This window comes from Nerophis ophidion, linkage group LG27 (genome assembly GCF_033978795.1).
Source record: "Nerophis ophidion isolate RoL-2023_Sa linkage group LG27, RoL_Noph_v1.0, whole genome shotgun sequence".
In the NCBI taxonomy this organism is placed as follows: domain Eukaryota; kingdom Metazoa; phylum Chordata; class Actinopteri; order Syngnathiformes; family Syngnathidae; genus Nerophis; species Nerophis ophidion.
Genome location: NC_084637.1, coordinates 12,297,216 through 12,320,108, shown reverse-complemented (window position 1 = coordinate 12,320,108; position 22,893 = coordinate 12,297,216). Strand labels below are relative to the sequence as shown.

The following is a 22,893-nucleotide window of genomic DNA, read 5'->3' as shown; positions in this document are numbered from 1 at the left end:
TGCAGTCCTTTGCTGCCTAAATTAAGGAGATACATGCAATTAAATGATAACAATAGAAATACACGATTGCATGCAATCAAATTAAAAAAACGTCATAAAATACTATTTCATTGACACATATACATTACAACCACATCTCATTTATATCATCAAACATAGACAATACATGCTCCTGTTCACATCTGTCATCATTTGTAAAAACAACCATGATTTTAACGCTGTTGGTGCAAAAGAGGCTTTTACATCTGGGTACACTACACTGCCCCCTGGTGGAGGCTCGTGTTTTTGTAGTTGCCACAGCAGAAGTAAACTGGACAAAGTGCTTAAGTGGCGGTGGTGCAGTGTAATTTAGGATTCGATGGGTCATTCGTATTGATGCTAATCTTTGAATGTTCGCAAAATTTAACAATCTAGATGTTTGGAGAATTAAAAAGTGATGGCGGTGTTGTGGTTTTTCGGTCAAGGATTTTTGAGCGATTGTTTGTGCAAGGTTTCCAATGCCCTCAGTGTCGTTTTGCTTGCCTGGGACCAACATGTTATACAATAATAAAGACAAGTTTAAGCTGCCTCCAGTGTTAACAAATTCCTGATACATTTGATCATTTGAACATTTTTATGTTACACTTAAGTCTCTGGCACATCTGTTTGATATGTTTTTTAAAGCCAAGTGTTGGATATAAAACATACTTGCCAACCCTCCCGATTTTCCCGGGAGTCTCCGGAATTTCAGTGCCCCTCCCGAAAATCTCCCGGGGCAACCATTCTCCCAAATTTCTCCCGATTTCCACCTGGACAACAATATTTATGTCTCCGTTATCCATAGGTTTATCTACAAACCCTGTTTCCATATGAGTTGGGAAATTGTGTTAGATGTAAATATAAATGGAATACAATGATTTGCAAATCATTTTCAACCCATATTCAGTTGAATATGCTACAAAGACAACATATTTGATGTTCAAACTGATAAACATTTTTTTTTTTTTTTTTTGCAAATAATCATTAACTTTACAATTTGATGCCTGCAACACCTGACAAAGAGGTTGGGAAAGGTGGCAATAAATACTGATAAAGTTGAGAAATTCTCATCAAACACTTATTTGGAACATCCCACAGGTGTGCAGGCTAATTTGGAACAGGTGGGTGCCATGATTGGGTATAAAAACAGCTTCCATGAAATGCTAAGTAATTCACAAACAAGGATGTGGCGATCTGTCGTATTTTAGGCTTCATAATGCGCCACACATTTTCAATGGGAGACATGTCTGAACTGCAGGCGGGCCAGTCAAGTACCTGCACTCTTTTACAACGAAACCACGCTGTTATAACACGTGGCTTGGCATTGTTTTGCTGAAATAAGCAGGGGCGCCCATGATAACATTGACAACATATGTTGCTCCAAAACCTGGCTTTTGAACTTTGCGCCAATAACAATCCGAATGGTTATTTTCCTCTTTGTTCTGGAGGACACCACGTCCTCTGTTTCCAAATATAATTTGAAAGGTGGACTCGTCAGACCACAGAACACCTTTCCACTTTGCATCAGTCCATCTTAGGTGAGCTCCGGCCCAGCTAAGCCAGCGGCGTTCCATGGTGTTGTTAATAAATGGGTTTGGCTTTGCATAGTAGAGTTTTAACTTGCACTTACAGATGTAGTGACCAACTGTAGTTACTGACAGTGGTTTTATGAAGTGTTCCTGAGCCCATGTGGTGATATCCTCTACACACTGGTGTCGGTTTTTGATGCAGTACCGCCTGAGCGATCAAAAGTCCGTAATATCATCGCTTACGTGCAGTGATTCCTCCAGATTCTCTGAGCTTTTTGATAATTTTACACAACGTAGATGGTGAAATTTCTAAATTCTTTGCAATAGCTCGTTGAGAAATGTTGTTCTAAAACTGTTCGACAATTTGCTTACAAAGTGGTGACCCTCGCCCCATCCTTGTTTGTGAATTACTTAGCATTTCATGGAAGCTGTTTTTATACCCAATCATGGCACCCACCTGTTCCCAATTAGCCTGCACACCTGTGGGATGTTCCAAACAAGTGTTTGATGAGCATTCCTCAACGTTATCAGTATGTATTGCCACCTTTCCTAACTTCTTTGTCACGTGTTGCTGGCATCAAATTCTAAAGTTAATGATTATTTAAAAAAAAAAAAGGTTTATCAGTTTGAACATAAAATATGTTGTCTTTGTAGCATATTCAACTGAATATGGGTTAAAAATGGTTTGCAAATCATTGTATTCTGTTTATATTTACATCTAACACAATTTCCCAACTCATATGAAAACGGGGGTTGTAGTTCGAATAAATTCATTTTAGCACTGTGTAATTGTATGCATTTTTCTTTCATCAGTTTTTATGAGTCCCTTCTTTTGCAGTATATTTGATGAGTATTTTTATTTTTACTCAGCCTGACCTAAGCCTTGATAATAGTCTCTGTGATTAACACATGCTTTCACATCATTGGACAAGGTGTATCCTGTTAAACTGAAAATAGATTAGGTATAATTATCGTCATGTCTTGTGATCATGTTTTGTTGAGTTTTGTTCTGTTTTGCTTAAGACTCCATTGTTTCCTGTTTTTGAACTTCCCTGTTTGCTTTGTTACCATGCCAACCAATTAGTTTCACCTGTCATGTCACGCACCTGTTTGATCACCTGTATGATTTAAACCGAAAGTTGCCAGGAAGTCAGCCTGGCGACTTTATCTCTACTCCCTTCATGCCATGCCATGCCTGTTAACCACACTGTCCATAGTTTCCCTTCTGCCCATGCCACGTAAGTTGTTGGTGTTTTTATGTCACAGTTATTGAGTTTTGTCTTTTGTCCATAGTCATGCCAAAGTGCTAGTTTTTGTTTTATAGCCAAATTTTGTACTTCCGCCCTCGTGCGCGCCTTTTGTTTGCCTTTTTTTAGTCATAGTGTTAAAAATAATGAATGTACTTACATTCACGTCTTGCTCTTGCCAGCTTTCCTTTGCATTCCGGAAAAACAAACCTCGTTCTGACAATTGTTAAATTAGATTAAAATCAAGAGTACCGGTAAGATTAATAGATCCAGTATAAATATTTGAGTGGGCCTCGGGTCTTTCTGTACTGAAAAAGTTGGGCCTTGAGGTGTAAGTTGGGGTCCTTTACCGGTAAGTTGCATAACTCTGACCCTCTTTATCCTTCCGTCATCCTCAGGATTCAGATCTTCCAGTACATCATCTATGGCATCGCCTCCTTCTTCTTTGTCTATGCCATCGTCCTGCTGGCCGAGGGCTTCTATACCACCAGCGCCATCAAGAAGGAGCTTCAGAGCGACTTCAAGACCACCGTGTGCGGACGCTGCATCACTGCCTTCGTACGTCAACACACGCTCAAGCACATGCTGCGAATCTTTAAAGATTTTGAAATTGTTGATGGCGAAAGAATACCTGACAGTAGGGGTGTCCAAATGCTGACCGGGGGGGAAATATATATTTATAAAAAAAATGGAGAAAAAAAAAAAAAAAAATATATATATATATATATATATATATATATATATATATATATATTTATTTATTTATTTTTTTTTTAAATAAATTTTTGGGTAAATTCCAGATTATAACCCATTCGACATCCCCCGAGATAGCTAAAACAACGTAATTGCAGCAACTTTTTTCTTAACCCTTTGTGAGTATTGTGATCGAATCTTTATCTAAACCATGGGTGTTAAATATACGGCCCGCGAACAGGTTTTTTGCGGTCCTCGTGATGAGTTTGCTAAGTATAAAAATAAGAAGGAATTTTTGAATGAAAAAAACTGCTGTTCTAAATGTGTCCACTAGATGTCGCAATAGCAATTCTTTGTATCTTTGTAGTTGATGCTACATATGTAAAAAAAAAAAAAAAAAAAAAACACATGTGAGTGCACATGTCGAGGAAAATGAGCAAACTGCATAAATAACATCCTGTAATTTGATTTTGATATTTTTTTTTAATCTTGATAGATTGAAAATTAACACCAATGAGTTGACTGATGAACATTATCACATGATATTTTCAGAAAGTACAAAGAACGACAAATACAGATAGAATACTATTAACAGCAACATCCATGCATCCATCCATTTTCTACCGCTTATTCCCTTTTGGAGTCGCGGGGGGCGCTGGCGCCTATCGCAACATATAATTTTTTTTCAAAAAAACAACGACATTATGATTTGTACATTTTCAGAATGTGCTTGTTGTATTTTTAAACAAAGAAAACAATCTGAGGTTGTCCTTATTTTTAAGTTATCGTGCCGTGATTTTACCAATCCGGCCCATTTGGGAGTAGATTTTTCTCCATGTTGCCCCCGATTTAAAATGAGTTTGACACCCCTGATTTAAACGGAATTATGTGAGCGCCCCGTCTGTCGGCATCCAAGCCAGAGTAAAAATATCACAGCAAGTGTTTGTTTTATTAGGGTTTGCTATGGTTAGTTTGTATGTTTAGCATGCTGCTAATGCTATAGTATTTCAATAAAGCTACATCCATTTAGCACTCGGCTTCTAAAATGTATAGCTCCTCCTCTTTGTGTTCGGGCTCAAAAACACAAGGTTCTGGATCATAATTTTCCCAAAGTAATCATTTTTGGCTGTCACAAAGTCTGCTTGATTAGCATTGTTGTTGATGGGGAAGGTATCTGCGGTTGCTACTTCTTCTCCACGGATCATGTGACTGACTTGCTCGTTAACTCTCAAAATGATTAAGGAATCTCCGTGAGATTGATACTATTTCAATCATATCTACTTATTCGCTAACTTTGGAAGTCTTCTGGTGTCATAAATCAGATATATATGATTATTGCTTCAATATAGAGGCAATTTATTTTTTTACCCTTCCACTGTCACGTCTATGGATTATGTTTTGTTTTTGCCATGTATGGTCATGTTATGTTTAGTTTTTTGGACATTCAGTTCTGTTTTTGCAATGCCATCCCATTAGTTTCCATCTGGTCTCCAAGTCACGCCCCTGTCCTCAGCCCTCACACCTGTTACTAATCATCATCATAGTCACTGTTTTAGCCATTCTGTTTCTGTCCTCGTCCTGGCAACTTTGATCTGTACCTACTGACCTAGCTACTGTTACTCTACTTGACCCTCATCTACCTTCATGCCTTGCCACGCTGTTTGCTGTTCGTTTTTTGACCTCGCCACGTAAGTTTTTGGTTTGTTTTTGTGCCACAGTTAGTGTCTTTTGTTCATTTGCATATAGTCATCCCATTATGCTGTTTTTGTTTGAGTATAGTCTAGTTTGTTATCCGCCCTTGTGCGCGCCCTTTGTTTTGCTGTTTTGCATTATAGTGTTTAAATAAATTAAATATGTACTTACATTCACGTCTGGCTCGTGCAAATCATCCTTTGCGTAGGAGAAGAAAAACTAATCCAAGTCCATGTGTGACAACCACAATCTGGCCCTTGGGCTCAAAAGGTTGGGCCCCACCGGTCTAATAAATCCTTATACTGTACATTGGATTAGTTGAAGCACCTTTTATGACACAAAATGTGTCATAAAACACTTCAACACCTCAATGTGAGGGCAGATATACCATACACACACTCGAGCCCTCAGGGACAACACTGGCACAGTTTCTGCATCCCAGCTTGATGACGTTGATTGTTCCAGATGTTCCAATCTGCTTAGTACACACCGTCGGCCTTTAAGAAGTAACTTCATTTTTTTACCAAACCTGATGACAAAAATAGTCATTTCTCTCCTCCTTCCAGTTCATGTTTCTGACCTACATCCTCGCCCTGGCCTTCCTCGCCATTTTCGGCTTCACTGCCATCCCGGTGTTCCTTTTTTTCAACATGTGGAACACCTGTGCTGCCATGAGGTCCCCGGACTCCAACATCACCTTACCCGACTCCATCTGCGTGGATGTCAGGCAGTATGGTAGGTAGATCAAACACCTTTTCCACCCATTTATTCTGATTGTTAAAAATATATTTGTTTGCCTTTTTTGAGTTATAGTGTTAAAAATAAAAATATACCTTCATTCACGCCTTGCTCGTGCCAATTTTCCTTTGTGTCGGATAAACAATCCACTCCATAGTCCAAGTCTTGACAATAACTACTTTTATTGAAATCTATTGTTTCCCACCAGCTGTTTGAAATTACATTTCAACGCGAAAAAAAAATGACTTTGAGATTAGGCAAATCCCGATTGGACTTCGATGAACAACCCGCTCCTGCTTTAACACGCTGAGTGTCTGGCGGCCCGCTGTACTGTACTGTACTGTACTGTATGTGACCCATAAGCTGAGGCACAGCTGGCCCACCTCTCAAATGGGTCAAGGATCACACTGGACTCTCATTCTGCTTTAATAAATCACATCTTTCTGGGATTAGTCAAGAAAAGAAAGACGTGCAACATTTATTCCCTGCGGCGTTTTTCATGGCTTTTCCCTCTCCAGGTATCATTCCGTGGAACGCCACCCCGGGGAAAGCTTGTGGCGCCACTTTGGGTGACATTTGCAACACGAGCGAGGTGAGATTCTCCTGATTTTATTTTATTTTTTTAATTTGTTGTCCTCCACTAAGCCCAGTCTGTTTTGGATTGCAGTTCTACCTGTCTTACCACCTCTACATTGTGGCGTTTGCCGGTGCCGGAGCTACTGTCATTGCACTGGTGAGCCTCCCGTTGTCTTTAAATATGCATGTTGCCATGGCGCTATTATCTGTTGCTATAGCAACTTCGGCTCCAGTGCTCAGTACGTCAACCCACGGGTGAACCTTCTACCCTGCGGGCTGCGTCTGTGTGTGCAGAGGGTCACTATTTCGCTTTTGTTCTGGTTTTTTTTTTTTTTTTTAATCACAGACGAGAGCGCTTTTGTTTCACAAAGTGCGACTTCTTTGAGAACATTCTCTGATGTTCTTGGGTTTAAGAGCTGCATTTGGGCAGTGTTGTTGACCCAGTTTAACAGGCGATTTCGCAAAGCTCCTGCAATCTTTGCCTGTGATGCAACCTCTGCATCCTCTATTTAGTGCTAATTCTGAGCAGGGTGGAAGTGTGTGGAGGTAAAAACAACCACTACAGCTTGTGTGCAGGGGCGTACCATGGCCTTGAGTACAGGGGGGCCCCTGGGCTTTTGTACAGTTTAATACATTTTTTTATGTTATTAAATATATGTTTTTTTAAAGGCCTACTGAAATGACATTTTCTTATTCAAACGGGGATAGCAGGTCCACTCTATGTGTCATACTTGATCATTTCGCGATATTGCCATATTTATGCTGAAAGGATTTAGTAGAGAAAATCGACGATAAAGTTCACAATTTTTGGTCGCTAATAAAAAAGCCTTGCCTGTACCGGAAGTAGCAGACGATATACGCATGACGTCACTGGTTGTGGAGCTCCTCACATCCTCACATTGTTTACAATCATGGCCAACAGCAGCAAGAGCTATTCGGACCAAGAAAGCGACGATTTCCCCATTAATTTGAGCGAGGATGAAAGATTTGTGGATGAGGAAAGTTAGAGTGAAGCACTAAACAAAAAAAAGGTGACGGCTCCAAGCGGCGGCAGTGTGAGCGTTTCGGATGTAATTAGACACATTTACTAGGATAATTCTGGAAAATCCCTTATTTACTTATTGTGTTAATAGTATTTTGGTGAGATTATAAAGTCATACCTGAAAGTCAGATGGCTGCAGTGAACGCCAGTGTCTCTCAGAGAAGCCGAGGAGCCAAGCTCACAGCTGCCTTTTTGACAGCTACAGGAGGAGGTCCCATCATCCACTCAAGTCTCCGGTAAGAGCCGACTTAATATCACAATTTTCCCATCCAGAAACTTGCTGGTTGACGTAGAGAAACATGTTCGCTTGACCGCTCTGTGTTAAAGCTGCACAACAAACAAAAAAACACCGGCTGTGTTTCGGTTGCTAAAGGCAGCTGCAATCCACCGCTTTCCACCAACAGCATTCTTCTTTCTAGTCTCCATTATTAATTGAACAAATTGCAAAAGATTCAGCAGCACAGATGCCCAAAATACTGTGTAATTATGCGATGAAAAGAGACGACTTTTAGCCGTATGTAGTGCTGGGCTAATGTGTCCGCTACGTCACAAACACGCGTCATCATTTTGCGACGTTTTCAACAAGAAACTCAGCGGGATATTTAAAATTGTAATTTAGTAAACTAAACCGGCCGTATTGGCATGTGTTGCAATGTTAAGATTTCATCATTGATATATAAACTATCAGACTGCTGTCAGGTTCAAACACTGATGACATCTATTAATCAGACAAGAAGCAAGGAATCATGCAGAGACAGAGTTCAATAGAGCTCATGCGCAGACACGTGTTTTGGCTGTACTCTAGTTGCAGATCCAAACTCCGTTCTAAAAAAAGCCTGCGTGCCTCCTCTATTTATTAGGAAAGTCCCTATTAAATCACTGTCGCTAAGCAAAGGGGGTAGACTTGACAACTCATCTTAGACACAATATATGATTATACAAAAGTGCAAATATGTTGACACTTGGTGCTATCGCCCAGTCTCTGCTTTGTCTGGTCCTGGAACCCAATGTTCGGCCTTGGCAGTCAGCAGGCCGAGTCTGGACACAACACTAACAAAAACAACTTTTGGATTACCAGCTTGCATAGATACAAAAATGCCACTTCAGTACAATTGAAAATAATTTATATCAACGGCCCTTAAGCATAAAGTTATGATCATAATATATACATAATTATTCTAACAACTGCGTGGTCGGTAATAGTGGGTTTCAGCAGGCCTTTAAGGACTCCTGCACATTGGTTTTGTTTAAAGGGGAACATCATCACCAGACCTATGTAAGCGTCAATATATACCTTGATGTTGCAGAAAAAAGACCATATATTTTTTTAACCGATTTCCGAACTCTAAATGGGTGAATTTTGACAAATTAAAAGCCTTTCTGTTTATCGGTCTTGTAGCGATGACGTCAGAACGTGACGTCACCGAGGTAATACAGCCGCCATTTTCATTTTCACATTACAAACACGGGGTCTCAGCTCTGTTATTTTCCGTTTTTTCGACTATTTTTTGGAACTTTGGAGACATCAGGCCTTGTCGGTGTGTTGTCGGAGAGTGTAACAACACTAACAGGGAGGGATTCAAGTTGCACCACTGGCAAGAAATCTGCCGCCAGACCCCCATTGAATGTGCCGGAGTGTCTGCAAATTTTACCCGCGATGCTAAGACAGACATGGCACAGAGATGTATGGAAACCTGCAGATGCATTTGCAACGATAAATTCAAAGAAATCACAAAGGTGAGTTTTGTTGATGTTATTGACTTGTGTGCTAATCAGACATAATTGGTCGCGGCGTGACTGCCAGCTAATCGATGCTAACATGCTACGCTAATCGATGCTAACATGCTATTTACGCTAGCAGTATGTACATTTGAAACTAGATACCCACATTTAATGCGAAACAAACACTTACCAATCGACGATTAAGTTGCTCCAGTGTCACAAGATGCGAAAGTCCTGATCGTTAGGTCCGCACAATTTACCGGCGATGCTAATAACGCAGCCATGCTATGGGCCACTTCATTAGGTACACCCATGCTCTGGCCGAATAGCGTCAATAGCTATTCGCTCAATAGCTTCACTTTCTTCTTCAATTTCATTTTCGCTATCTGCCTCCATACTCCAACCATCTGTTTCAATACATGCGTAATCTGTTGTATAGCTTAAAGGGGAACATTATCAGCAAACCTATGTAAGCGTCAATATATACCTTGATGGTGCAGGAAAAAGACCATATATTTTTTCACCGATTTCCGAACTCTAAATGGGTGAATTTTGGCGAATAAAACGCCTTTCTGTTTATCGTTTTTTTTGCAATGACGTCAGAATGTGACGTCTCCGAGGTAATACAGCCACCATTTGCATTTTCAACACATTGCAAACATTGGGTCTCCGCTCTGTTATTTTCCGTTTTTTCGTCTATTTTTTGGAACTTTGGAGACATCATGCCTTGTCGGTGTGTTGTCGGAGGTTGTAACAACACTAACAGGGAGGGATTCAAGTTGCACCACTGGCTCGAAGATGCGAAAGTGTCTTCCGCCAGACCCCCATTGAATGTACCAAAGTGTCTCCACATTTTACCGGCGATGACAGACACGGCACAGAGATGTATGGATAACCTGCAGATGCATTTGCAACGATATATTCAACGAAATCACAAAGGTGAGTTTTGTTGATGTTGTTGACTTATGTGCTAATCAGACATATGTGGTCGCGGCGTGACTGCCAGTTAATCGATGCTAACATGCTCCGCTAATCGACGCTAACATGTTATTTACCGGCGGTGCTAAGGCAGACATGGCACAGAGATGCATGGATAACCTGCAGATGCATTTGCAACTATAAAGTCAACGAATTCACAAAGGTGAGTTTTGTTGATGTTGACTGCCAGCTAATCGATGCTAACATGCTACGCTAATCAATGCTAGCATGCTATTTACCGGCGGTGCTAAAGCAGACATGGCACAGAGATGTATGGATAACCTGCAGACGCATTTGCAACTATATTACGTTTCCTTCCACCCACATTTAATGCGAAAAAAACACTTACCAATCGAAGGATTTAAGTTGCTCCAGTGTCAAAAGATGCAAAAGTCCTGATCGTTTGGTCCGCACATTTTACCGGCGATGCTAACGCAGCTATTCGGCCATGCTATGGCTATGAATAGCGTCAATAGCTATTCGCTCAATAGCTTCAGTTTCTTCTTCAATACTTTCATACTCCAACCATCCGTTTCTATACATGCGTAATCTGTTGAATCGCTTAAGCCGCTGAAATCCGAGTCTGAGTCCGAGCTAATGTCGCTATATCTTGCTGTGGTATTCACCATTGTTTGTTTACATTGGCAGCACTGTATGACCTCCCAGGGAAATGGACAGTTGCATCGCAAATAGCGAAAATCAAGCACTTTAAAGCTTTTTTTAGGGATATTCCAGGAGATGTAAAATTTTGAAAAAAACTTCGAAAAATATAACAAGCCACTGGGACAGGGGTAGGGAACCTATGGCTCTAGAGCCAGATGTGGCTCTTTTGATGACTGCATCTGGCTCTCTGATAAATCTGAGCTGACGTTGCTTAACACGATAAGTAATGAATAATTCCATTTGTAATCACAGTGTTAAAAATAATGTTCAAAATATAAAACATTCTCATGCATTTTTTAACCATCCATCTGTTTTCTACCGCACCTGTTCAATAAGTTGTGTTAATAGTGAGAAGTTATTTATTTATTATTGGTTAGAGTGGGGCTTGCCCTTCTGGGGGTTCTTCAGACCCCCAAGCACCGACATGAGAGCCTGTTTCAGGGTTACAATATTGTTTCATTTTTCAATAAGTCTCTCAGTTGCTTTCCAGCAATAGTTTTTCCAGCAATAATTTTTCCAGCCCCAACCCAGTCTCTCCTCCTGGCTTCTGCTTATAACAGAGCGACAGGTGATTAGATAACAAGGCCCAGGTGGGCCAGCTACGCACCTGTCGCTGCAGGCCCGCAGGCCACGCCCCTCCACAGTTAGCTTCAGAATAACAACAAAGAATAAGAGACCTAATATACTCTAGAAATGTTGGTCTTACTTAAAAATGCACGTGTTTAGTTGTGTTCAGTGTTAAAAAAAATATTATATGGCTCTTACGGAAATATATTTTAAAATATTTGGCTTTTTGGCTCTCTCAGCCAAAAAGGTTCCCGACCCCTGCACTGGGAACTGATTTTTATTGTTTTTAACCCTTTTAAAATTGTGATAATGTTCCCCTTTAAAGTGCATCGGTGTGCTGTTTTCTTTATCCAGATTCACTATCTGATGATCCTGTCGGCCAACTGGGCGTACCTAAAGAGCGCCGTCTCTACGCACGACTACCAGGACATCAAGACCAAGGACGACCAGGACCTGGAGGCGGAGGCGCGCTCCAAGGAGGGCCAGAACTCGTCATCCTACTCATAAGGATGAGCAACACCGCTCCGAGCACCGACCACACCCCCTCACACCGCCAACCGACCCCACCGCACCCAGCCCCTTCTTTAAAAGAAAAATTAAATAATTAAAACAAAAACAAAAAACGAACCGTCCCCCATCCTCCCCCAGGTTATATTCGATAGTGCCGCAGACTCCTGAGTCTCTCTGCTCTTCCCTTCCGCCATGTTGGATAGCGTGGGCGTGTGTTCCCACCAGAAGGGAACAGGATGGAGGATCAGGAGAAACGGCCCAAAGAAGTTTCAGAACGGGTCGAGCTTGCCTGCCGGGGTTGGAGCTCACGTACGGTTTATCGGCTTCCAAAGCGTCCAGGAGTTGCCGGGCTGCGGTCCAGGCCGCGATGGCCTCGTCCTGCCTCTTGACACACGGCTCGCCGCGGCCTAAGTGAACATTGTTTACTGTCGGCGCCCTCCGAGGGGAACCCAGACAGCGACCAACTTCCTCCGTTTTTTTGATGTTTTATATGCATATATATATATATATGAATATGAATATACTGTGTGAATGTGTGTGAATGTTGTTGTTTTTTAATACACTCTGAAAAGTATGCCAGGTATTATCAAGCTCTTTCATTTTATGTTTTCCGGCGTTTATTTTATCTTCTTTTGACTATTTACTCCTGCTGTTTAAAACATTGTTGCTGTTCAGAATATTCCCTTAAAAAATACATAGTCATGTTTTTTCAAAGAAGTGTAGCGTGCACAATTTGACATTTTGGGAAACGCTTACTTGTGCTCACATTTCTTGACTTTCCCCCACAAAGTTCTCTTGGCATAAAAAAAATAATAAAATGTTGGAGCCTTTTAAAAATATGTGCATTCAAAAAACAACTATTAAGTTGTATTAATACTTCTAATTAAAGAAAATTAAGAACAAAAATTAAAAAACAATAGATAAGCCAAGTACAATTGCAACAGAGTAGAGTAGCTCTGTTTGCTATTTTTTCAGTCTTAAATGTGTATGCTGGCTTGTGGAGTGTGCTAATCATTATTGGTGCTAAAAAAAAAAATATTCTCATCTGAAACGTGTCTATATTTATTCCGGTTTTAATTAATTTATAATTTTCAATAGTATTTTTTGGGGGTAAAGCTTGTTTTAGATCAGGGGTCACCCAACTTTTTGAAACCAAGAGCTACTTCTCGGGTACTGATTAATGCGAAGGGCTACCAGTTTGATACACACTTAAATAAATTGCCAGAAATATCCAATTTACTCAATTTACCTTTAATAGATAAATCTATATATATTTTAAAAAATGGGTATTTCTGTCTGTCATTCCGTCGTATATTTTTTTTCCTTTTACGGAAGGTTATTTGTAGAGAATAAATGATGAAAAAAACACTTAATTGAACGGTTTAAAAGAGGAGAAAACACGAAAAATATTCAAATACAATTTTGAAACATAGTTTATCTTCAATTTCGACTCTTTAAAATTCAAAATTCAACTGGAAAAAAATGGAGAGAAAAACTACCTAATTTGAATGTTTTTGAAAAAAATTTAAAAAAGACTTTATGGAACGTCATTAGTAAATTTTCCTGATTAAAATTAATTTTAGAATTTGTTTTAAATAGGTTAAAATCCAATCTGCACTTTGTCAGAATATATAACAAATTGGACCAAGCTATATTTCTAACAAAGACAAATCATTATTTCTTCAAGATTTTCCAGAACAACATTTTTCAAAGAAATTAAAAAGACTTTGAAATAAGATTTAAATTTGATTCTACAGATTTTCTAGATTTGCCAGAATATTTTTTTTTTAATTTTAATCAAAAGTTTAAAGAAATATTTCACAAATATTCTTCGTCGAAAAAACAGAAGCTAAAATGAAGAATTAAATTGAAATGTGTTTATTATTCTTTACAATAAAAAAATCCTTGAACATTAATTTAAATTGTCAGGAAAGAAGAGGAAGGAATTTAAAAGGTAAAAAGTTATGTGTTTAAAAATCCTAAAATCATTTTTTAAAGTGTATTTTTTCTCTAAAATTGTCTTTCTGAAAGCAAGACCAGCTTGCTAGTAAATAAATAGAATTTAAAAAATAGAGGCAGCTCACTGGTAAGTGCTGCTATTTGAGCTATTTTTAGAACAGGCCAGCGGGCGACTCATCTGGTCCTTACGGGCTACCTGGTGCTTGCGGGCACCGCGTTGGTGACCCCTGTTTTAGATCATCTTTGTCTATACAACATCATACGTCCCCAGCCAAAAGTAACTTTTGTAAGCTGTTTAAAAAGGTTTAATTATTATTGAACACCAAATATATTCTGCAAGAATCGGTTTGAATCGATAATCAATTCTGAATCGAATCGTCACCCCAAGCATTGGAGCCAAGCAGAGTCGTAAGTTGTTGTGTAATATTCCCATCCCTAATAAGAACAAATACATCCCTAAAATGGAAAATATCCGCTAAAACTGGAGGGATGGAAATTCCGTTGCCTCAAAATATAATAATAGTGTATGTCTGCCACTCCCGATTATTTTTACTGACTGGCAGTGGGGCGAAATAGCTCTTTAACAGTGTCTAAAACAGTGTTTCTTAAACATTGTTGGGCCGCCAAAAAATATGGGTTTCTCAGCCATGGGCCGCAGTACACTTTCCCACCAGTTGTGGCAGTAATGACAATATCAAACAGTCTGAATTTCTCAAGTGCAAAAATTATGACTAAAGAGGTGAAGCTGTATTTCCATATGTTTTGTTTCATTTTTTCACATTTTATTGATTTTAGCACGACATAATTATATATCGATTTATTATTCGTCAGTCCCTTGCAGTACACTGCAAAAACTGAAATCCAAGTAAGATTAAATATCTCAAATAAGGGTGATATTTGCTTATTTTCTGTCTGATAAGATAATTCTTCTCACTAAACAGATTTTATGTTACTTGTTTTAAGTGTTTTGGTCCTAAATGATCTCAGTAAGATCTTGTTGAAGAGATTTGATGACCTATATTGAGTAAAACATGCTTAAAACTAGAATATCAACTGTTGCAAAACTGTGTCATCAACACTCACAAGTATAAAACTAATTTTTAAAGTAATAATTTCTTACTTTAAGCATGAATAAAAAAAATATGTCGAGTGCATATCATTATGTCAAGATAATGCCACTAGCATTTACTTCATTTAACAATTTTTTTCAACATATTGAGCAAAAAGGTCTGTTTTTTTATACCAAGAAAAGTGCCCTTGTTATTAGTGAGAATATACTTATTTTAAGGTATTTTGGGGTTCATTGAAGTTAACTCATTTTACTTGTTTTGGAAAGTCTTGACAAGTCAAATTTTCTTGTTCTATTGGCAGATCATTTTGCTTAGTTTAAATAAAATACCCCTCATTTTTGTTTTTTGTTTTCTTGTTTTTGAACACTGACTTTTTCCAGTGTATATTTGGTTAGTACTTATTTTTTCTAATCAGCCTGGCCTAAGCCTAAGGTTTATTTCTTGAATAAATAATAACGTATGTAATTAATGAATATGAATTCAATTAAGAGTAAGATTAATACGTCAGTGGTAATATTTGTGTTGCAATCCGCTGCTCGGATTTTCACAGTTTGTTGTTTTGTTTCCATTTTCGTATATCTCTCCGTCTGACTCCTTATTTCCTATTTGCTTTGTCACCATGGTAGCTTATTAGTTCACCTGCCCCTCGTTTGACGCACACCTGTTTCTATTTTGATTACTGCCTTATTTAAGCTCGCCCCTTTTCGTTGTTCTGTCTGGGTTCCAAATGTGCCTTCGCGCAACAGTGACGACTGCTCTATTCTTATTTACTCGCTAGCTTTCATGCTACACTCTTTCCTTTTCTGCTGAGTGTGTGGCATGTTGTTGCCGGATTTGTTCCTCCTTGGATGCGTCGGCATGAACACAGCAAAGGTAAGATTCAAATGATTTATTTAAGTAACAAAAGAAGCTGAGGAACAAAAAACACTGGAGCTAAGCATAAAAGGCAAACAAAGGGAGCTAGCGTGGGAGCTAGGAAAAGGAACAGAAATACTAACAACTTGGCACAAAGGCACAAAAAGGGAAAACAAAACATTTAGCATGTGAGCTAAGAATAACAACGGCGTAGCGTGTAAGCTAGCGAGAAGTCGTCACTGTTGCGCGAAGGCAAATTTGGAACCCAGACAGAACAACGAAAAGGGGCAGCAACAAAAATAGAAACAGGTGTGCGTAGAAAACGAGGGGCAGGTGAACTAATAAGCTACCATGGTGACAAAGCAAACAGGAAATAAGGAGTGAGACGGAGAGATATACAAAACAACAAACTGTAAAGATCCAAGCAGCGGATCGCAACAATTTGAAGGCCCCGGGCCCCCTATGTAGTGGGAAAGTAAAACTGTTAAAAATCCCTGCTCTGGAACAGTAGCAGAATTTCTGTAGTACTTTATAATCCACGCAAGTAAACGTTTCCCAACAAGAACTTTTCTTTCGCCAGCAAACCCGACACCTCAGGTATCAAATCAAATTGTTGTGTTTTTTTTTGCATCTTAAGCACTTACCCCGATCACATTGCTACGCATGAAACATCATTTTATGAAATGTAAATAGTTGTAACCACCCGGAAAAAAAAAACAAATTGACGCCGTGAGAACACAATCAGTGTTATGACCAATATTCAATATCTCTGGACTGCTCCTTTTTCGCGTTTTCTATAACAATTGTCAGGCGACACCCTGAATGATGTGTGGTGAGAGGGATGCAGTGTAGTCATGACAACATGGATCGAGCTGCTTGTAATGTACGCATTTAAAAATGTGAGAGAATTAATTTTCAAGCAATTGTGATGGTTTTTTTTTTGGACGGCCAGCCAAAATAGTGACTTTTTAACGCACTTCTTAATAATTTTTTTGGTTGTTGTTGTTGTTGCTTTCATTCTCTCTCAGATGAGCCACATAGACTGTTTTTTGGATGTTTACACTCGGAACTCAACAGGTCAGGAATTTCCTACATTGATTTTATAATCCTTTATGGTTTCATATCCATGATCTATATTGTATAATTGATGAGCAACCCGAGGGGGGAAAAAAAAGAAGAAAAAAAAAAGACAATTTCTGATGAGATGAAGCATGTCAGTATTGTGTGCAGCTGTCTATTCTGTATAAAAATGACTTTATGGCCATGTGTGTTATGTTGGATAAATATACGTGCTCTGCCGCCACGTGGATGTAAAGGCAAACTTCAATTTCCTGTGAGACGATGCGTGTCAGGTTGTTGCCGTTTCCTTGTTAATTGCATGAAAGAGACATTACTGTCTTTGCAGTTTTTTCAGGTGATGTGTAGTCAATTGTATGACAACTTTGGTAGGCGGTGTTTTGACCCCCCCCCCTTCCTTTGCACCCCTGCCCCTTTTCTAAAAAAAAAAAAAAAAAAAAAAAAAATTCCATTGTACTTTGATGGCATTGTAGTCTCTGTAGGTGTTTCCTTATGCTTTTTATTTTCTGTTGGAAATAGATTTATGACTCCTGCATAGTGATGATTTTTGTAACCTTCTCTAGTAAAACCGGTATTTTTTATTATCGTGACACCGTTGTCTCCTGTCTCTTTCTTGACTTGACCGTTTTTTGTTATTCCATCCATCCATCCATTTTCTTCCACTTATCCGAAGTCGGGTCGCGGGGGCAGCAGCCTAAGCAGGGAAGCCCAGACTTTCCTCTCCCCAGCCACTTCGTCCAACTCCTCGCCGGGGATCCCCAGGCGTTTTGTTTCATTTTTTTCACATTTTATTGATTTTTAGCACAACATAATTATATATGCTTTTAAAAAAGGATATATAAAATGGATGCTTTTAAGAAAGGCTTAAAAACCCATCTTTTTAAAAAAAAAAAAAAAAAGCCTTTCTATAGACATGCATGCTGGTTGTAGCCTTTGGGCTGTTTCTAGTTTTATATTTTATTTATTTTTATTATTACTATTTTTTTACACTGTGGCACTTTGAGGTTGTTTAATCAACGTAAAGTGCTTTTTACAAATAAAATATATTATTATTATTATTATATCAATTTATTATTCATCAGTTTATTTTTGAGTCCCTTGCAGTACACTGCAAAAACTGAAATCCAAGTAAGATTAAATATCTCAAATAAGGGTGATATTTGATATTCTGTCTGATAAGATAATTTTTTCTCACTAAGCAGATTTAATGTTAGTGTTTTACTTGTTTTAAGTGTTTTGGTCCTAAATGATCTCAGTAAGATATTACAGCTTGTTGCTGAGATTTGATGACCTATATTGAGTAAAACATGCTTGAAACTAGAATATCAACTGTTGCAAAACTGTCATCAACACTCAAAAGTAATAATTTCTTATTTCAAGCATGAAAAAAATATGTCGAGTGCATATACTTAATTTAACAATTTTTTTCAACATTTTGAGCAAAAAGGTATTTTTTTTTATACCAAGAAAAGTGCCCTTGTTATTAGTGAGAATATACTTATTTTAAGGTATTTTGGGGTTCATTGTTTTGGAAAGTCTTGACAAGCCAAATTTTCTTGTTCTATTGGCAGATCATTTAGCTTAGTTTAAATAAAATACCCCTCAATTTTTGTATTTTTTTTTTCTTGTTTTTGAACACTGACTTTTTGCAGTGTATATTTGGTTAGTAGTTATTTTTTCTAATCAGCCTGGCCAATTTTATGACAACTTTGGTAGGCGGTGTTTTGCACCCCTGCCCCTTTTCAAAAAAAAAAACAACTAAAACAAATTCCATTGTACTTTGATGGCATTTTTTCCTTCTGCTTTTTATTTTTAGTTTACGACTCCTGCATAGTGAGGATTTTTGTAACCTTCTCTAGTAAAACCGGTATTTTTTATTATCGTGACACCGTTGTCTCCTGCCTCTTTCTTGACTTGGCCGTTTTTTGTTATTCCATCCATCCATCCATCCATTTTCTTCCACTTATCCGAGGTCGGGTCGCGGGGGCAGCAGCCTAAGCAGGGAAGTCCAGACTTTCCTCTTCCCAGCCACTTCGTCCAACTCCTCGCCGGGGATCCGCAGGCGTTTTGTTTCATTTTTTCACATTTTATTGATTTTTAGCACAACATAATTATATATCAATTTATTATTCATCAGTTTATTTTTGAGTCCCTTGCAGTACACTGCAAAAACTGAAATCCAAGTAAGATTAAATATCTCAAATAAGGGTGATATTTGATATTCTGTCTGATAAGATAATTCTTCTCACTAAGCAGATTTAATGTTAGTGTTTTACTTGTTTTAAGTGTTTTGGTCCTAAATGATCTCAGTAAGATATTACAGCTTGTTGCTGAGATTTTTGATGACCTATATTGACTAAAACATGCTTGAAACTAGAATATCAACTGTTGCAAAACTGTCATCAACACTCAAAAGTAATAATTTCTTACTTCAAGCATGAAAAAAAATATGTCGAGTGCATATACTTAATTTAACAATTTTTTTCAACATATTGAGCAAAAAGGTCTCTTTTTTTATATAACAAGAAAAGTGCCCTTGTTATTAGTGAGAATATACTTATTTTAAGGTATTTTGGGGTTCATTGTTTTGGAAAGTCTTGACAAGCCAAATTTTCTTGTTCTATTGGCAGATCATTTTGCTTAGTTTAAATAAAATACCCCTCAATTTTTGTATTTTTTTTTCTTGTTTTTGAACACTGACTTTTTGCAGTGTATATTTGGTTAGTAGTTATTTTTTCTAATCAGCCTGGCCAATTGTATGACAACTTTTGTAGGCGGTGTTTTGCACCCCTGCCCCTTTTCTAAAAAAAAAACTAAAAAAAATTCAATTGTACTTTAAGGGCATTGTTTCCTTCTGCTTTTTATTTTTAGTTGGAAATAGATTTACGACTCCTGCACAGTGATGATTTTTGTAACCTTCTCTAGTAAAACCGGTATTTTTTATTATCGTGACACCGTTGTCTCCTGCCTCTTTCTTGACTTGGCCGTTTTTTGTTATTCCATCCATCCATCTTCTTCCACTTATCCGAGGTCGGGTCGCGGGGGCAGCAGCCTAAGCAGGGAAGTCCAGACTTTCCTCTCCCCAGCCACTTCGTCCAACTCCTCGCCGGGGATCCGCAGGCGTTTTGTTTCATTTTTTCACATTTTATTGATTTTTAGCACAACATAATTATATATGCTTTTAAAAAATGATATATAAAATGGATGCTTTTAAGAAAGGCTTAAAAACCCATCTTTTAAAAAAAAAAGCCTTTCTATAGACATGCATGCTGGTTGTAGCCTTTGGGCTGTTTCTAGTTTTATATTTTATTTATTTTTATTATTACTATTTTTTTACACTGTCGCACTTTGAGGTTGTTTGCTCAACGTAAAGTGCTTTTTACAAAAAAAATCTATTATTATTATTATATCAATTTATTATTCATCAGTTTATTTTTGAGTCCCTTGCAATACACTGCAAAAACTGAAATCCAAGTAAGATTAAATATCTCAAATAAGGGTGATATTTGATAGTCTTTCTGATAAGATAATTCTTCTCACTAAGCAGATTTAATGTTAGTGTTTTACTTGTTTTAAGTGTTTTGGTCCTAAATGATCTCAGTAAGATATTACAGCTTGTTGCTGAGATTTGATGACCTATATTGAGTAAAACATGCTTGAAACTAGAATATCAACTGTAGCAAAACTGTGTCATCAACACTCAAAAGTAATAATTTCTTACTTCAAGCATGAAAAAAAATATGTCGAGTGCATATACTTAATTTAACAATTTTTTTCAACATATTGAGCAAAAACGTCTCTTTTTTTTATAGCAAGAAAAGTGCCCTTGTTATTAGTGAGAATATACTTATTTTAAAGTATTTTGGGGTTCATTGTTTTGGAAAGTCTTGACAAGCCAAATGTTCTTGTTCTATTGGCAGATCATTTTGCTTAGTTTAAATAAAATACCCCTCAATTTTGTTTTGTTTTTTTCTTGTTTTTAACACTGACTTTTTGCAGTGTATATTTGGTTAGTAGTTATTTTTTCTAATCAGCCTGGCCAATTTTATGACAACTTTGGTAGGCGGTGTTTTGCACCCCTGCCCCTTTTCTAAAAAAAAAAAACTAAAACAAATTCCATTGTACTTTGATGGCATTTTTTCCTTCTGCCTTTTATTTTTAGTTTACGACTCCTGCATAGTGATGATTTTTGTAACCTTCTCTAGTAAAACCGGTATTTTTTATTATCGTGACACCGTTGTCTCCTGCCTCTTTCTTGACTTGGCCGTTTTTTGTTATTCCATCCATCCATCCATCCATTTTCTTCCACTTATCCGAGGTCAAGTCGCGGGGGCAGCAGCCTAAGCAGGGAAGCCCAGACTTTCCTCTCCCCAGCCACTTCGTCCAACTCCTCGCCGGGGATCCCCAGGCGTTTTGTTTAATTTTTTCACATTTTATTGATTTTTAGCACAACATAATTATATATGCTTTTAAAAAAGGATATATAAAATGGATGCTTTTAAGAAAGGCTTAAAAACCCATCTTTTTAAAAAAAAAAAAAAAAGCCTTTCTATAGACATGCATGCTGGTTGTAGCCTTTGGGCTGTTTCTAGTTTTATATTTTATTTATTTTTATTATTACTATTTTTTTACACTGTGGCACTTTGAGGTTGTTTGCTCAACGTAAAGTGCTTTTTACAAATAAAATCTATTATTATTATTATATCAATTTATTAATCATCAGTTTATTTTTGAGTCCCTTGCAGTACACTGCAAAAACTGAAATCCAAGTAAGATTAAATATCTCAAATAAGGGTGATATTTTCTTATTTTCTGTCTGATGAGATAATTCTTCTCACTAAACAGATTTTATGTTACTTTTTTTACCTGTTTTGGTCCTAAATGATCTCAATAAGATATTACAGCTTGTTGCTGAGATTTGATGACCTATATTGAGTAAAACATGCTTGAAACTATAATATCAACTGTTGTAAAACTGTGTCATCAACACTCACAAGTGTAAAACTATTTTTTAAAGTAATAATTTCTTACTTAAAGCATGAAAAGAAAATATGTCGAGTGCATATCATTATGTCAAGATAATGCCACTAGCATTTACTTAATTTAGCAATTTTTTTCAACATTATTGAGCAAAAAGGTGTCTTTTTTTATACCAAGAAAAGTGCCCTTGTTATTAGTGAGAATATACTTATTTTAAGGTATTTGGGGGTTCATTGAAGTTAGCTCATTTTACTTCTTTTGGAAAGTCTTGACAAGCCACATTTTCTTGTTCTATTGGCAGATCATTTTGCTTAGTTTGAATAAAATACCCCTCAATTTTGTATTTTTTTTTCCTTGTTTTTAACACTGACTTTTTGCAGTGTATATTTGGTTAGTACTTATTTTTTCTAATCAGCCTGGCCAATTTTATGACAACTTTGGTAGGCCTTGTATTGCCCCCCCCCCCCTTCCTTTGCACCCCTGCCCCTTTTCTAAAAAAAAAAAAAAAAAATTCCTTTGTACTTTGATGGCATTGTAGTTTCTGTAGGTGTTTCCTTCTGCTTTTTATTTTTAGTTGGAAATAGATTTACGACTCCTGCATAGTGATGATTTTTGTAACCTTCTCTAGTAAAACCGGTATTTTTTATTATCGTGACACCGTTGTCTCCTGCCTCTTTCTTGACTTGGCCGTTTTTTGTTATTCCATCCATCCATCCATCCATCCATTTTCTTCTACTTATCCGAGGTCGGGTCGCGGGGGCAGCAGCCTAAGCAGGGAAGCCCAGACTTTCCTCTCCCCAGCCACTTTGTCCAACTCCTCGCCGGGGATCCCCAGGCGTTTTGTTTCATTTTTTTCACATTTTATTGATTTTTAGCACAACATAATTATATATGCTTTTAAAAAAGGATATATAAAATGGATGCTTTTAAGAAAGGCTTAAAAACCCATCTTTTTAAAAAAAAAGCCTTTCTATAGA

General features: G+C 37.7%; 1 protein-coding gene across 1 annotated transcript in view; it reads left to right on the top strand.

The window, feature by feature from the left end:
• The window catches only part of LOC133544024 (neuronal membrane glycoprotein M6-b-like), a 96,522-nt gene extending 81,280 nt beyond the window's left edge, over nucleotides 1-15,242 (top strand). The window contains exons 3-7 of the mRNA XM_061889013.1: nucleotides 3,193-3,352; nucleotides 5,746-5,914; nucleotides 6,436-6,509; nucleotides 6,585-6,650; nucleotides 11,820-15,242. Coding sequence (XP_061744997.1) covers nucleotides 3,193-3,352; nucleotides 5,746-5,914; nucleotides 6,436-6,509; nucleotides 6,585-6,650; nucleotides 11,820-11,972 — 622 coding nt within the window. The 3' untranslated portion in view covers nucleotides 11,973-15,242. The remainder of the gene's footprint in view (nucleotides 1-3,192; nucleotides 3,353-5,745; nucleotides 5,915-6,435; nucleotides 6,510-6,584; nucleotides 6,651-11,819) is intronic.
• Nucleotides 15,243-22,893: the final 7,651 nt, after the last annotated feature.